The 16,564-nt window shown below is 36.2% G+C and overlaps 1 protein-coding gene and 1 long non-coding RNA gene across 3 annotated transcripts; one reads left to right on the top strand and one right to left on the bottom strand.

The window, feature by feature from the left end:
• Positions 1 to 2,497: 2,497 nt before the first annotated feature.
• On the top strand, positions 2,498 to 4,868 carry LOC104245629 (uncharacterized). The gene is made up of 2 exons (XR_011402144.1): positions 2,498 to 3,304; positions 4,519 to 4,868. It is a non-coding gene; the product is annotated as an uncharacterized lncRNA (long non-coding RNA).
• A 474-nt stretch (positions 4,869 to 5,342) lies between these two features.
• Positions 5,343 to 14,358, bottom strand: LOC104245630 (uncharacterized). 2 transcript variants are annotated; one of them, XM_009801259.2, is made up of 8 exons: positions 14,163 to 14,358; positions 13,858 to 14,014; positions 10,187 to 10,272; positions 9,654 to 9,826; positions 9,203 to 9,268; positions 7,370 to 7,479; positions 7,190 to 7,255; positions 5,343 to 6,127 (listed from the first exon to the last, which is right to left on the bottom strand). In XM_009801259.2, exons 1-8 carry the CDS (start codon positions 14,255 to 14,257, stop codon positions 5,582 to 5,584), a joined length of 1,299 nt encoding a protein of 432 aa, XP_009799561.1. In that variant the 5' UTR covers positions 14,258 to 14,358; the 3' UTR covers positions 5,343 to 5,581. The 2 variants fall into 2 exon arrangements, with proteins under 2 accessions (XP_009799561.1, XP_009799562.1); XM_009801260.2 differs by having other exon boundaries at positions 9,654 to 9,766.
• Between the last annotated feature and the right edge of the window lie 2,206 nt (positions 14,359 to 16,564).

Below are 16,564 nucleotides of genomic sequence, written 5' to 3'. Positions count from 1 at the left end.
TGATTTGTTTCTCTATCATGTTTTCAAGGTCGTCCTAGAAGAAAATGACAAGCTTACATCATCACTATATCATACCAAACTTCATCATGACACTAGAAAATTATAAATATTTTTAATACTTTGTCACTTTCAACTTCCCACGTCCATTTAACCATTATAGCCTATACGGTATCGAACTCTTTATTGTAGGCAAATTTAGTTGCTCTACCAAAGATCACTTGTCACATTTGCACAACTTCTACTATCAATAATTATGGAGTAAACATCCTCGTATAACACCATCAAGATCATTGGTCTACTTTTCAAAGAAATTAGTGACCTGAAAGAATAGTTGAATTGGTAATCAAGAGTGAAAGTATCTTCCAAGTCAATAATGTGCCTAACGCCATGAATATCAAGTATGCTATCACCCAATTTGAGGGATTTGCCTCTATTTGGTGGAAATCTTACAAGAGACAAAGGGACCAATGACTACTTAAAATAAAATAAAATGTGTCATTAAGTACGAACTACTATCAATAAGATATTCTTTCAAAGTTCTACACTTTGAGGCAAAATAGTAAAGTTGTTATGAAATCTTCGAAGAGTTTGAGAAGACCTTATTGTTCCAAGATTCCTTGCGGGTTGAACAAGGAAGTTTCTTTTCCTATAAGATTGCAAAAGTATAATACTTAGAAGATACTTACCAAGCGGCTTTGAGAGTTGAAAAGGGGCTTAAGGGTGAGAAAAGCTACAAGTCCAAGAGCACTACTTTTTTATGGAGGAGGGAGAAAGAGACTTGAAAACTTTCAAGATATTAGGACAAGCACAAAGAAATTAAACAAGGTTTTAAGAATCAAGTTTAAAAAATCAAACCTAAGGTAAAGTCTAAAGAAGGAGACAACAATGCTTAGTACAAGCTCGTACTAACATTAGGTGCCATAAGTGCAATGATCTTAGTCATTACATGAGAATTGTCCAAACCAAAGAGTTATTATTATCATGGAAGATGGGTAATATCAAACGAGAAATAGTAACCATAGTGAAGATGTTGAAGAGGAAAGTGAGAGTGAAGAAGAAGAAGAAGAAGAAGAAGAAGAAGAAGAAGAAGACCTGAAGCACTACTTGGTAGTAAGGAGGCTTATAGGTGCACTAGCTAAGGAATAATTAGACCAGACCATAACTTTGCCGAGCTTGTTGCCTTATGCTCTTCTTGTAGTGGCTGACGGTTTTGTGGATTGACCCTCCTTGGGTACCTTTGGGGTTGGAGTTGTGATTGGGGTTGATGTTCATGGAATGAAATAATCTTTATCCATAAGTAGTTTGAGCGTGGATCTCTTATTGTATTAGATTAGGATCTAACGGAGTAGAATGAGTTGATAGAGAAGCATTAGTTCTACTCACCAAGGAGTACACTTTTTCCTCTTGAACTCGCATCCTATTTTTCGTATTTGTGAAGCTTCTATCAATAATATCAAACTTCTTCAGGTCTCAAACATAATTGCAATGTTGTTGGGAAGGTCCTTGATCCATGTTGAACTTTCTTACAAAATAAATAAATAAGTTAGTAATAAAAGCTATTTCTCCTCAATCCAAATCAGTGTCGGCTCAAGCCTAAAGCAAGTCAAGCACTTGCTTTAGCCCCCAACCCCCCCCAATACTTTAAGGCCTTAAAATTAGTACTACTATATCAAAAAATAAATTTTGTATAACCAAATTTTTATCATTTGTAGATGTAGTAATTCAGTCATATATATCTAATAATTAAAACTATTCCAATTTATTTATTTATTTTCATATAAATCACATGTTTTTAGTCTCTCGTGTTTTAATTGGGAGGCAGTGAGCCTACAAGTGACTAAAAAGTTTTTTTTTCCTTTCTTCAATCTTCAGCTAAATCAGTTCTCGTTCTTTATAAAATTAAATTCTCTTTTTTCTCTCCTCATACTAGCTCATCTATCTATTATGTCAAATAACAAGGGTATTGAATAATTTGAGTAGCATAATCTTTTTTTTCTTCTTCATGTTTTTCTCAAACTCTCAGTTCCGATAAAATATATACGTAATTTTTTTTATTGAAAATTTCTTAGGCCTTTTATTAAAGTTTTGCTTTAGGCCACCGTATTGATTGAGCCGCCTCTGATCCAAATAAAAACCAAACTCTTTTTAAGTCAATCAAATGACTATAAAAAGTTATTATTAATCACTAGGAGGTTATATAGTTAAACTTCAAGAAAAAAGATAATCCAACAGTACAAACCACATTGTTTGGCAAAATAGAGTAGAAATGTTAAACAAATAAATAGGATTATTATAAAAAGGAAAAGATTGTCAAAGATACACATAAAACTATCTTAATTTTACCTTCCATTTGTCAACCTAAAATATAATAAAAATTATGTTAAATCATAATCAAAATAAGAGGAATAAATTTGAAACTTTTTTTGAAATATTTTAACACATAAAAGTCATCCAATTCTCACTGTAGCTCCATTAAAATTAAAGGAGAGTACAAAATATTTTGTGCATTTTCTTTGAAAAAACATAAAGATAAAGAAGCTTTTTTCCCGTCAGAGGAAAAGGTTGAAAACCCCTGAGAGTGAGCTTTGAGAATCTTCGGAAGAACCAATGGCTTCTTCTTCTCTCATGGCTTCCCAAACCCTAATCCTCCGTAACTATAATCTTCTCTCTCCCAATCAAAACATCTCTACCCTCTCTCTTTCTTCATCTCTCAATTTCTCCAAACCCAAATTCGTTTCGCTTGCAGCTTCTTCTCTCCGTGCACCTAAACCCAAGAAATTCACAATTTCCGCTTCATCTTCAACTGTTCTCCAAAACCCATTACCCACAAAATCAAATTCAGCTGACCCTTTAATCACTGGCTCTATCCGCACAATCACAACCCTCATCGCAATCACCTTAACGGCGTCAAAGTTGTTCTTGCACAAAGCTTGCAACTTGGGTTTTCATGGGCTGGGTAAATCGATTGTATACTCTGCTGGGCCTATGTTCTTTGCTGCCCTTAAAGACCAGCCAACTGGGGCACTGAACACTCCTTTCACGGTGGTGGCGGCTGGGATGGCGAAATGGCTTGATATATACAGTGGGGTTTTGATGGTTAGGGTTTTGCTCAGTTGGTTTCCCAATATACCATGGGACAGGCAGCCGTTATCTGCTATTAGAGACCTTTGTGATCCTTATTTGAATCTCTTCAGGAATATTATTCCCCCAATTTTTGATACCTTGGATGTTAGTCCGCTTTTGGCTTTTGCAGTGTTGGGTACGCTTGGGTCCATTCTTAATAGCAGCAGGGGAGCGTACTGAGGTGATTTATTATAGCTCGAGATTACCCCATTTGTGAAATTTGTATGGAGTAATTTTTTCTGATAAAGTTTTGGTTACTCTTTTTTTTTTGTGTGTGTGTCTTTTATGAAATGTATTTGATTTGAGAGTGCGATGGTTATATTTATATGATCAAATGTTATTTATCTGAACATATATTTGAATGGCTTATGGCATTGAGAATTTAGAGGTGCTTTCTGCCTTCCATTTCTGCTGTAATGTCGATAAAGAGATCTGTCTTATTGCATTCTTAAACTCCTGTTTTAAGTTATGTTGTGTAAATTTTTTAAGACCAATATCTGTAGTGTCAGGATTTCTGGGATATAAGTCAAGAAGGATTTAGCCGATGCTGGATCTTAGCCAAGTCCTCGTGATTGCCAGTGTCTACAAAGCTCACCCTTGAGCTAGAAAGCATATGTAGATATGAATTTATATAAATTTTGGTTAAAATAGATTAATGTAAATTTAATAATCATATGAATGATCGAGGCAAATTGAAGCTTTTGACAGCAGCAAAGATCTCCAGTAAATATGAATCTCACTACTGATCCTATGGGCAAAGTCGACTGAACCCCTGTGTGTGTGTTGAATGAAAAAGGTACTTGAAAATTGTGCCATTTTATAGATGAATTCAACTAACAATAAACTTCTACCTTACATAAAACCTATTCTAGTTTGCTCCTGACACTATTGCTTTTTAGCTTTCGACTGAGATTCCAAAGCAGGATATTGATATCAATTTGCGAAAAGTGTAAGAGAAATTCCGTCCGCTTTGCCTCATTTTATGAAATCACTTGGACTCTGATGTTGATCTGCAGGCGTCTATAGTATTCAGTATTCACATGTTCATGGGCTTAAAAATCCTCCACGTCACTAACATATGGTAGCCTAGTTGTGAACACTCAGCAGTATCATATACATCCATGCATTGTTGTCCTGCCGCATGTTTAAAGCACTAAAGTGACTTGTTCTGCTGGTGCAATGTGCTGTCCAGTTCCAAGAATGCCATTTTTTGGTTATACCCTCTGTTCTATATTATAGTTCATTCAGTTTCCGCTGAGAACGAGTTTCTTCAACAGCTCTTAATGATCCTCGTTAAACTTGCTGTCATCCCAAACTTTCACTATCTTATGAAACCTTCTGCATTCTCTTTGGACCTGATGTTCTCAACAGGCTGATGATCGTTTCTTGTTACAGTGCAACATTGCGGTATGTGGCAATAGAATGAGGAAGGCCTAGCAAGGACAAACAAGGAATCAAGAAGTTGGCCCTTGCACCTTCATTTCTTCTTTCAGGAGAGCTTAGTGCATGCTGTATCTAGAGCGCCTGAGTGATGCACTGCTGTCGTATTTGATGGTTTCATTAAGCATTGATGATATATATCGCACTTCAGATGTTGCCTCCTTTACTTGAATACTTCCCTTCTGGTAGACATAGGAATACTCCAAATACTGTATCGACTGTTCATAATTGGTTACTTCTATCCAATTTTGTGTAAGCAAGCGCCTGTCTTGAGTATATTTTCTTAAGCTTCTTCCACGACCTTATCACATTGCATATTCCTGAAAGCCTCGAGTATCCAAATGGTGAAATGACTAATTCGTGAGTCCTGGAATATCGGTCAAAGTTTCCCCATTGCTTGCAACATTTCTAAAGGATTTATTCATTTTTGGATTTTTGGAAAATAACTTTTGTCCAATATTATTAGTCACTGGTAGAGGGTACTAGTTTTATTTTTCCACGGCTTCAAAGATCAACGGTACTTGAAACCTATACAATGAAGAGCAGTGAATAGGCTTGTGTATGTGATCCATTTGATCGACAGTATTCTGCATCTACTGCCAGAACATTAGAAGCGCAAGAACAGTAAATAGTTGTATAAAACTTTTGAAACATCAACTGTACGTAGGAGGTTTACCACGAGGATCAGCGAGCCACAGGGCAGATAAATTGAGCCTGTGAGAGGTTACGCATAAAAGGAGGCCACTGCACAAATTTTCAAAATCAAAATTCAAGTCCCGTCGGAACAACAGTATTGGCCAAAATACATTAAACAACCATTTCCATCACTTCACAACTGTCTGAAGCTGAGTCCGAGTAAGAAAATTATTCCAACATAAATCTGCAAAACAAGCCTAGAAGCCAAGGATGTGTGCTGATCCTCAAACAAAATCCTAAGCTACCAACATTTGTTTTTTTAGCAACAGAAATACCAACTTCACTATATACAGTACATTCCTAAGCGTTGCATGTCATGCAACTAACCTTTCCCAAAGAAAGAAAACAGAGTAGGCTGTTTGTCACCAGCCCCTTTAGCTTTTTTTTGAGATGGGCTTGCGTGCTTGTTAGCCCCCTTAGCAAGAGGCCTTGCATTACCTGAGAGCTCCTCATAGTCTCTCTTGGTTCCAGAATCCCCACTTCCCTCCTGGGGCAGAACAGAAACATTTGGTTTAATATCCTCAGACTCCTCTTTCAAGCCTTTCGCCTTATCACTGGCAACACTACCTACTTTTCCAGGTGGATTTCCGGTTTGACCAGTCAATGACTGTTTACAACCTGACTCATCAAAGTCTTGCTCAACTTTTATGTCTGTGGTCCCAGCAGAAGCAAAAACCTCCGGTTTGTCTGGGGAACGCTGATCGCCTACATGGTCTGATTCAGGTTCCTGCTTCAAGCTCTCTGCCTGATCAGTATTCAAGGACTCTTCCTCTGCTTTGATATGAGGCTTCTGCTCCTTTAGGTCTTTTTCTCCTTTCTTTGAGAAAAATTGTGATATCGATCTGGTCTCAGTAGCCTTGAGTTGCAACTGCAGGTTTAAGTGTAAACAATAGGCAGTTATTAATTAATCATCACCTACGTATCTCCTACTGTTCATGAACCATATAAAACGAAAGAGCGTGGAATGACTGAGATATTATTCAGACTTAGCATCTAATAGGGTATAAAAGGGGGTGAGCGGGAATAATTAGTGTCTCAAGGACAGAGTACGGACATGGATGTAAAGTGATCAACCATCTGGAAAAGAAGCATGCTCGTATTATATGACCAGCTATCATCTGTGCTTTACACAAATGAACTAGATACGGAAAGTCAGATGCCCGTTATTGATTCTATGACCTATCATCTTTGCTTTAAAACAATTAACTGCCATCAATGTCCATTAGAAGTGGTCTCTTTTAAGAATATTATCAGCAAAAAAATACACTGAATATATATATATATATATATATATATATATATTATATACATATAGAGAGAGAGAGAGAGAGAGAGAGAGATTAAGAGGATGTATCATGTAGTACATAACCATCTGGAACTACAACCAGACGCAAACTTGCCGATGATGCTGTGAAACCATATGATTGAGAAGGAGAAGAAAAGCTTAAAAAGAAAAAGAAAAGTTATTTGAGACTTAGCGACTGGTTATTATACAAAGGAAACTTAAGCACAGATGGGTTTGAAGATGCTGGTGAGTTGACAATTTGAAAAGACACATCTGTGATGAGCATTATAGATTTATTCAAGCTCAAGCACTATGTTCCCTTTTTTTGTTTTATATAACTGAGAAATCTGTTATCACTTATCTCCCATCTTCAAAACTTGGTGAACAATAGGTAACCGCTTTTAAACTTCATCACTTAATGACTAAACTTGGTTCACCATATAGGATTTGGACTCGTGGCATACGCCTACCACAAATCCCAAGTTGTACTACCTTTGTTATTTTACCAAAGGCCTGGGGGCATCCAGGCACTATGTTCTCTTGCATACATATAGGGTTTGATAAGTTAGGTTTATCATAAGCTCTTAGCTGATCTAGGTTGGCTCATAACATGAAATGTATGAAAAACAACAAAGCAATTAATACCTCTTTGATGCACTCCGGTCCATCAAAAGAAGTCTTACCCATTGCAGGTGTCACAGGGTACCAAGCCTGCAATAAAGACAGTTTTAGAAGATGTCGAGTTCACAAATTTTATTTTATTTTTTATAAGTCGAGTTCTCGACACTCTTTTCTTCCTAAAGATTGATTGTTTAGAAATATCACCAAATCTGACTCTTCATATGGTTTCAATAGCATGTCAATGTTGGATGACGGAGAACTACTTAACCACATATCAGCCGCATCCTTGTTTCCGAAAATGACAGGCATCCTGTCTAAAATACAAAATTTTAAGTGTTATTCAAAGCAGAAATATAACAAATAGAATCTGGCTTCAAATCAAACTGCTAGGTCTCAAAAGTCAAAGACGGTCATATAGATAAGACAAATGGGAAGAGACTCCTTGGCATGCAATAAAATTCAGTATCTTCACAATTTGGAAAAGGAAGTTGCAACAAGTCATCTTCAAAAAAAAATTGAACATTCGTTTCCACTTAAATTATTCTCCAATCTCTCACCCGAAAATATGATGCTAGCCAGCTAGAAAGGGCACATACTCGGTTTGAGAAAACTTATTTTTCCACATATCCCTGATATGACTTTGAGATAAAGATTTCTTTTTTCCTTTGTGAAACAAGAGATAGAACTTGTCTTGAATCAGTGATTAATAATCGAGACAGACTCCTTATATAGGAATCTTCTGCTAGTTATGGCATATCCCCCATAAATAAACATGTTTGTATTGTCTATTCACATGCTACCCCTACCAACCTGTAAAATCCTTCTGTTAAAAAGTGAGAGTCAACATGTCCATTTAGTTCGTTAAACTCCCATCAACCCAGTGATTTTAGGTGTCTAGCATCCTAAGTCAATGATGCCACACCAGACATTTCAGAGGGCAAAGCACTAACTACTATATAGCAATGTTCTTGATCAAACATCTGTAACAGTCTAAAAAACTTTTTCAAGGCAGGCTCCTTTAATTAAATCTCATTCCTTTCTCACATCCACAACCGCAGCTCCAACCATGGAGCTAGGGAAAATAAAAACAGAAATTACGGTCATATAAGTTGTAATTCACCGTCTCCATTCCTTTGTATGCAGCAATACAGTTCCCTGAATATATCACAATATGTTTTATACAATAGTACAATTAACAATTTCCCAAATTTTAATTCATTAAACAAATCAAATATATCCCACCGTGTTATGGTTCGCTCGATCATATTAAATTTGTAAGTCAATATTATTTTTATCAACTAGTTTGTATGCATGTTAATTTTTTAGTGCATGTGGTATTAACATAAAATGATGAAAAAAACTAGAGTTTCTATACAAAATCCTTTAAATACAGAATAGCATTTAGTGCAGAATAATCTAGTGCTAAAAATCATTAACATGTAACATTTTGAGAAATTTTTACACCATCGATGTTGTGATGATCACCACACAATCTCATCACATATTATCTAAAGATTGATAATGCTTCAATATATTTCCTCACATGATAATTGTATAAACATGATATTAAAGACTATGAAAGAGAACAATTATTCTAGTGTAACTTTTTGTTGTTTTCCTCTTTCAGTAAAGCCTCCTTATGTTCGTCAACTTTATGTATGCCATTATATTTAGTACAGTTATCTCACGTTTCTCTTTTCTTCTTTTTAGGATAGTAAGAAACGAATAGCCTGAAATATCCATTAGAGCGCTTTTGTTTTCTGACAGCTTTCCAGTTTGAAACCAGCGAGTTACCTAAAAATGGTGAAACTAAGATATTTTCTACGAAGAAAGTAAAGGATTTTTGAAAAGTTAAATAACTTTCTTCTTTTGATAATGAAAAGTTAAATAGCTTTCTATGACTTTTGTTTGTCATCAATAGGATTATGGTATTTTTATTTGAATATTGCATTCTACAATAAAAAGGTCAAGAATTAGAGTAAAATGTACATCAAGAATAAAGGAAAATTTACCAACAGTCAATAAAAGAAAACTAACCATGGAGCCATTCTAAAGATGAAGACACCGAAGTTGTCAATATAGTGAATGTATAAAGAACCTCTCCTGTGTTACGAGAAGGAACAAATCTCAGCAGCATTCAAGTTATCCAATGGATGTAATTTGCTAACTAGAATAAGTATAAAAGAACGCATCAAGTTGGAGCATTATCCATTATCTCGCAAGTGCAGTATTTCAGATCCATAAGGTAAGTAGAGAATTAATATAAAGAGAGAAATATCTGCATATAGTTATCTGGCTCATATATAAAATAAAATTGAAAGGCCTACAGCTAGTCATTAGCAAGATATTCAAAGTTGTAATTCCGAATTCAATTTTGGATGCGATAAAAATTTTAAATAGAAATAGACAGATCATGAATTAGGATGATGTTAGTGATTGCGACTAGTAACTCACACTATGAGACACCCTAAAAATGATGGTAATTCACCTTCAGGATTCTTCCAAGAGTCAAAAAGGGCAGCAAACACCAGGGGCCGAGCATCCTTAAAATGTATGTAATAAGGTTGCTTTTTTGATCCATCCTTTTTCCACTCATAAAATCTGAAGAATATAGCATCACTGAGAACCATTGACATTGCAATTGGGACAAATTCTGCTATTCTGAACACAGAAGAGAAATTTACATGAAAGAAGCTTTGGTTTCACCACTCCATTTCAAAAAACAAAAAAATCCATTTGAAAAAACAAAAATTTCCCTTTCAAAAAAAAATCCATTAAAAAAGAAAGCTTTGGGTTTCTCCACAATGTCCTCTAATTTTTAGTATTTCTTCTACTTTTCTTTTTTGGAAGCAAAATTAGGTAAGTCCCACTCACTGAAAGTTTTTGATTACTTGTCTGTTATAAAGAAAAATATCAGTTTGAGATAGAGGATGTCAGCTATGGGAAAAGAAGCAGACAAAAGTAGATAGCATACAGAATGGATACTCTCATGGACTTATTATAGTTGATGAAAGAACCTACCCCTCAACTGCCACCAGGCACCTATTCTTCGGGACAAGGCGGCGAAATGAAGCCTTCTCCTTTATTGATTCAGACCGAGCATTAAACTGCAAACAACCACGGTCATATACTGTTTGCACGGACCAAGACAGCAAGATATTCAATCCATATAAGTAAGCCATTCTCTGATCAAATCTAATGTGAGAATATGTCATTGTATAATAAATGGCCAGTGTCTAGCTCTCTTATCTCTTCACCAAAAACTAATTATAATATAATATGTAATAAAAATCAAACAAACTACACTATCACCGACCCACCACGCCCTAGCGTTCGTGGTGTTCCCAACTCCCTTTTTTGTAATGACTCAGTTATGAGTCTTCGCCTAGTTTACATAGTTTTGTTAGCCACCATAGTGTGACACTTGTGCCTGCTACTCCTTGTACGCAGCTTTTATTACCTTAATATGAGTACTGTTTCTTTCCGACCAAAAAAAAACAACCTACACCAGATAATCTCTACTCTTTTTTCTATCCCCCCCAAAAAGGTATTGGAAGCACATAAGATATTGACAGAATATTAAAACCGTCACTCATGCAGCAGTTCAACAAAGCAACATTGGCTGATTCCAAATATAAAACAAAAGTTCTGCAAATGTGCCCCCAAAATCTATTATAAATTAGGAAAAAATATGGTGTTTGTCATCAAAATTTTATATCATTCCATGCTTGCTTAATTGTTGCACGAACATCCATTTTATGGCAAAAATACAAGTTTAAACAAAAAATAACTAAGGGGAAAAATAACCTAAGTATCAACAAACATAAATCTCTTCAGAGCCGGGTGACTGGAGTCCTAGGAGAGCAAATATTAAGCAGGCAAACAATTGGCAGAAACTGCTAAAGGCAAGCTACTGGAGAAATTTAGACATCACCAAAGAAAACTTCGTTCTCTGACTCCTTTTTGGCAAAGCAGTCTGCTCTTTTTTTTTCTTAAAGGGATCCAGAAGGCTTGAAAGTTAAAGGAAAAGGAAGTTTATGCGGTTGAGACAATGGGAGAGGATTTTCTTGAAATGAGACAAAATGAGAGCCCAGTCCAATAAATGGGACTGTCAAATTTCTTTTATGTAAAAACGCAAAATGGTGCTGTCTACAATGCATTTTTGGTTTCCAAAAAAAAATGAAAAGATATTGAAGGCGACTCGCGCCTTCATGTTGATTTGACACCATCTACAGCTTTTTTGAAGGTGTGCGGCTAGTATAGCGCCTTCAAGTGTTTTATGGAAATATGCTGCACTTTAATGGTGCCTTCCCCATTCCTGTTCCCCCCCCCCCCAAAACAAACCCCAAAAAGAAGAAATTTCTTTACTTCATTTTGAGAAGTTCCCCCTTACCTGTTTCCCCCCATTTCCACCATTGTGTTCTTACATTTCTCAAAAAAGCCACTCTACCAATAAAAAAAAATCATGCACAACATACTTTGAATGACGAGGAGCATTTATAATCCACGAATTCTGTGCTTTTATCAACATTTCAAGTGAAACAACGGAATTCTTCAACAAGTGTGCTTGATTTTCCTTTCTTAAACCAAAGTATGGTTCACCAAATGCCGGTTCTTTGATCCTTGTAAATGTGAGACTATTTTAATGTTTTATATTTTAAATGAACGAGCATTTGCCTTGGATTCAACTAGTTTTTAAGATTCGCTCAAACTAATACTAGTAAGTTAAAACTAATTCTGGGGTATAGGTGAAAAAAATATACTCTAAAATGGAGACTAACTCATTTGTCTAATTGTTTAATAACTCCATCCAATATATTTTTAACTGGTATAGAGTCTTTAATAGAATTTCAATTATTGTTCACATGAATGGAAGAATATTAAAAAAATAAAATCAAGCACACTTGTTGAAGAATTCCATTTTTTCCAATTGAAATGTTGATAAAACTATAAAATTAGCAGATATAAATGCTTCTCGTCCTTCAAAGCATGTTGTGCATGAATTTATTTATTTATTCAAAATATAGAAGATAAGATTCGGAATGAAGATATTTGGGAGAGGGTGGGCGTGGCTCCCGTGGACGACAAGATGCGGGAAGCGTGGTTTAGATGGTTAGGACACGTGCGGAGGAGAAGCCTAGATGCACCGGTTAGGAGGTGTGAGCGGTTGACTTTGGCAGGTACGAGAAGAGGCAGAGGGCGGCCTAAGAAGAATTGGAGCGAGGTGATCAGGCAGGACATGGCGCGGCTTCAGATTTCCGAGGACATGGCTCTTGATAGGAACATGTGGAGGTCGAGCATTAGGGTGGTAGGCTAGGGGGTAGTCGAGAGTTCTTCCCTCTTTGTACCGGGTAGTCTGATAGAGTTTTGTTTAGGTTTGTTAGCGGTCTATGTTGTGTTCACATTGTTGTTTTGCATAGTTTTGTGTTATGTTCCTTTCACTTATTCGTTGTTGTTATTTTCTTTCTGACATCATTTTGTTGTTACATGCCTTTTCTCTTGTTTCTTTTCTGATATTATTGTCTCTCCTGTTGAGCCGAGAGTCTCCCGGAAACAACCTCTTTACCCTTTCCAGGGTAGGAGTAAGGTTTGCATACACTCTACTCTCCCCATAACCCACTAGTAGGATTTTACTGGGTATGTTGTTGTTGTTGTTGTATAGAACTGATTAAGGGGGCATTAGGTGCAGATACCATATCATATCAGACATCACATTGTCATGTTGTTATATTCAGCTAGGAATTGACTAATTTACGGAGGAAGAAGTATAGTCTAACGATTCTACACCAAAGTGGTGCAGGGTCTGAATCTCGCGTGTTTACCTCTCCTACCTTCTCCATCCATTGTTCATGAGGCTGTCCACCAATTAACATAATGATTAAGATATATTTCCTTAGAAAGATTAACTTGAATTATCTTGATATAGATGGCAATGGGGCAGGGCGGGGCATGACAAATCATAAACAGGGCGGAGTAGTTTTTTTTTTTTTGAAATCTAAATTAAAATTAACAAGTTTGTTTTTCTAAACTTGTCAAATGTAGGTGTAAAGTCTGCGTACACACTACCCTCCTCAGACCCCACACGTGGGATTATACTGGGTGGTTGTTGTTATTGTTGTTGTCAAATGTAGGTAAATGCAGTGAAAATGAAATAAATTTGTATATGGGGCGGGGCTGGCGAAGCAGCTTTAATCTCCAAAGTAATTGAAGGTATTTGGAGTAATAAGTGCTCAGAGTGCAGTCAAATTTAAGTGGTTAGTTTCATAAACTTATATTTTATTTACTTTATAAAATATAGACCTTATTTTTAGCATGTTTTCAGATATTTTAAAAAATCACGGGCATATAAAATTTAAGTTTTAGTATTTTTCAAGTAACTAATACATTATGTTATACTTAATGAATAAATTTTAAGTGCTAATGCAATAACTTAGATATTTAATACCACACCATATAATGTGACAAGGCATTCTACAAAGACAATAATGAAAACAAAAGTTAATACACTCATGCACTGTAATCAGTTCATCTATCACAAGCACTTTCCATTTCTTGAGGACTGAACTAATATACTATAAACTCTGAGTCTATATAATCAAATGCTCCAACAAGGTACTCTTCAAACCAAATACAAAATTACTGCGTAGTTAAGCATAATTAGTGGCAAACTAGGAAAGCAATGTTGAAATTACCATCTTGTAATGGTCAGGCTTTTCGGTTTTCTTAGTGAAGCTAGGAACGAGACCCCATTTCATGCAATGAAGAACAACGCCTTCGTCGTTGGACTCGTCTTCTCTCCTTACCACTGGTACATTGAACCCCGGCGCCACATTATACGACGGCCGATACCTAAAAAAAAGGTTTACACAATTTCATTTTCAAAATTTTTTGGTTAAGAAACATCAACTTTCCACCATCTTTCTGAAAACCCTATAGCTACTGAACACTAAACTGTTTAATTTGAAAATAATTAGAAGCTGAAGAAGAAAGCGGTTACCGGTTCATGTCAACGTGACGAACGCGGCGGCCCTCGAGTTGACAAGCCCGGGGAAAATCATCGGCCCTGAGAGTACACCGAGCTCTTCCGCACATTAGTTCCTGCACTTCTATCAGTTAATCGGCGACTTTGTGTGTGATTTTTTGCTGTTTCTCGCTTCTCGTTTCTCTTGGATTCTGGAAGGTATCAACTAGAAGAAAGCAAAGGCGGGAAGGAAATTGGGGAACCGCATGGGTGTTTTGGTAATATGTTGTTTTGGAATGTGCAACTTGCTAATGACTTTTTGATTAGAGTACCGGTCCAGTGATTTGAGATTCTTGTAAAAATAGCACGGACCGGCCAGTATTCGGACTGGTCATTTAAAAATAGCTAATGTTTGTCAAGTCATTAAAAAATAATCACTATTTTATTGCAACAGAGACCGGTCCAGCATAATATATTAGAGTTCGGTGAAGATGTGTATGAACTTCCAGCATATTATGCTGGAACTCCAACACACAAAAAGTTCCAGCATAATATACTGGAGATTCGAGCACTTGTGTATGAACTTCCAGCATATTATACTGACCGGTATATTTTGCTGGAACTCCAGTATATTATGCTGGAGTTCTAGTGTACTTATGTCTGGAGTTCCAATATACTTATCCTGGAACACCAGTATAATATGTTGGAGTTCAAGTATACTTATGCTGGAACTACAGCATAAAATACTGGCGTATTTTTCGGGTTTTGAACAGTATTTTCGCTCACATTTATCTTTACATGAAAAGTGGCTAAATTTCGATTACTTTTGAAAGCGTGACTATTTTTGAATGACCACTTGTAAATCTGGCTATTTTTGAATATCTCCCAAGATTCTTTTTTTGTTTGTTTTTTCTCAATGCAAGGAAAATTGGGGCAAATTGGCCTCATTTATTTTTTTTAAGATTAAGACATCTGAATCTGAATACACATCTGAATATATTAAGACGTGTATTAAGATCTGAATAAAAATAATTAAGACTATTTGGTTTTTAACATCTGGATGTATAAAATTTATCTTTATTTAAAAATTAATAAACATAAAATTCAAATGAAATACTAACTAATCTAATATTCTATCAATAAAATATATAGTTTTTTAAAATATGATAGATGTTGGTGGTGATGGCTAACATGTGAATGTCGAGTAGAGGCAGTGGTTGGTGATAGTTCTGGTTGATGATGGCGGTTCATGCTATAGTAGCTAGTGGTGACTGGTAGTGGTGGCGATAATGATTGAGGATGGTGATGGTGGGTGGTGATAGTTAATAATGATGGGTGGTGGTAGTAGTTGTGACTGAGGAAGGTGGTGGGTGGGTGGTGGTAGGTTATAATGATGGGCAGTGCCGATTATGGTTATTGATGGTGATGGGGTGATCAGTTGTGGTAGTTGAGGTGGATGAGTGTTGATTGCGGGTGAGAATGATATATGGTGGTCGAAGTGGTAGGGATAGTAGATGGTGATGGTTGATAATGGTGGCGGCTATGATTGAGGATGATGGTGGCGTGGTGGTGGTGGTAGTAGTGCTTGAGTATGATGGTGGTGGCGGTTGAGTATGATGGTGGTAGTTGATAATGGTAGGTGGTGGCGGCAGTTAATAATGAATATATGATAGCATCTTGATGAAATTATATATGATAGCATCTTGATGAAATTAAGTTTCTGTTATAGATCTTAATCATACAGACCTATTCAAACTCATTAAGTGGTAATGAAGTAAAAAAAAAAGCGTAATGGCTTCCTGGCCACTCAAACTTGTAGGGCTTTTGAAAGTCGATACACGAACTTTGAATTTTCTCATTTGTACACTCAAACTTGACAAAATGGGTACTAATAAACACTTTTGATCGTTGACCATGCCTATGTGGAAGCACTGCAGCTGACATGGCTAAACTGTGTGCAAATCACGCTGCCAAGGCGCGTGAATAGTATTGTTTTTACTTAAAAAAGTAGAATTAGAATAAAATATAAATAAAAAAGAAAAATGAAAAAGAAAAAAAGACTTTTCCCTTTCCCATTCTCTTTTCCCCTCCCCTTCCAATTCTTTCGTCTTCCCAGCAAAACTCCACCCAATTTTTTCATTCTCATCCTAATTTCTCTTCCCCCTCCGCTTTCTCTGTTTTTTTTTTCCTTCTTCTTCCCTTTCAATAATTTTTTCTAGTCTCCACCCACTATTTCTGTCCCAACATTACTCAACAACCAGTGGTCGGAAGAAAGCTTGAGCTTTGTTGTTGTTCTATCATTGAATTCATCTTTGTCAAAATAGTAGAAAAAGACAAATTTGCAATGATATTCGGCGACCTCCACTTCCAAAATCAGGGATTTCTGTCATTTTTTTTAAAATTCCAATTTTTTTTGGGTTATGGTCTAATCATGGTCA

Source organism: Nicotiana sylvestris, chromosome 9, assembly GCF_000393655.2.
Source record: "Nicotiana sylvestris chromosome 9, ASM39365v2, whole genome shotgun sequence".
Classification (NCBI taxonomy): domain Eukaryota; kingdom Viridiplantae; phylum Streptophyta; class Magnoliopsida; order Solanales; family Solanaceae; genus Nicotiana; species Nicotiana sylvestris.
This window is presented reverse-complemented; position numbering and strand designations above follow the sequence as displayed.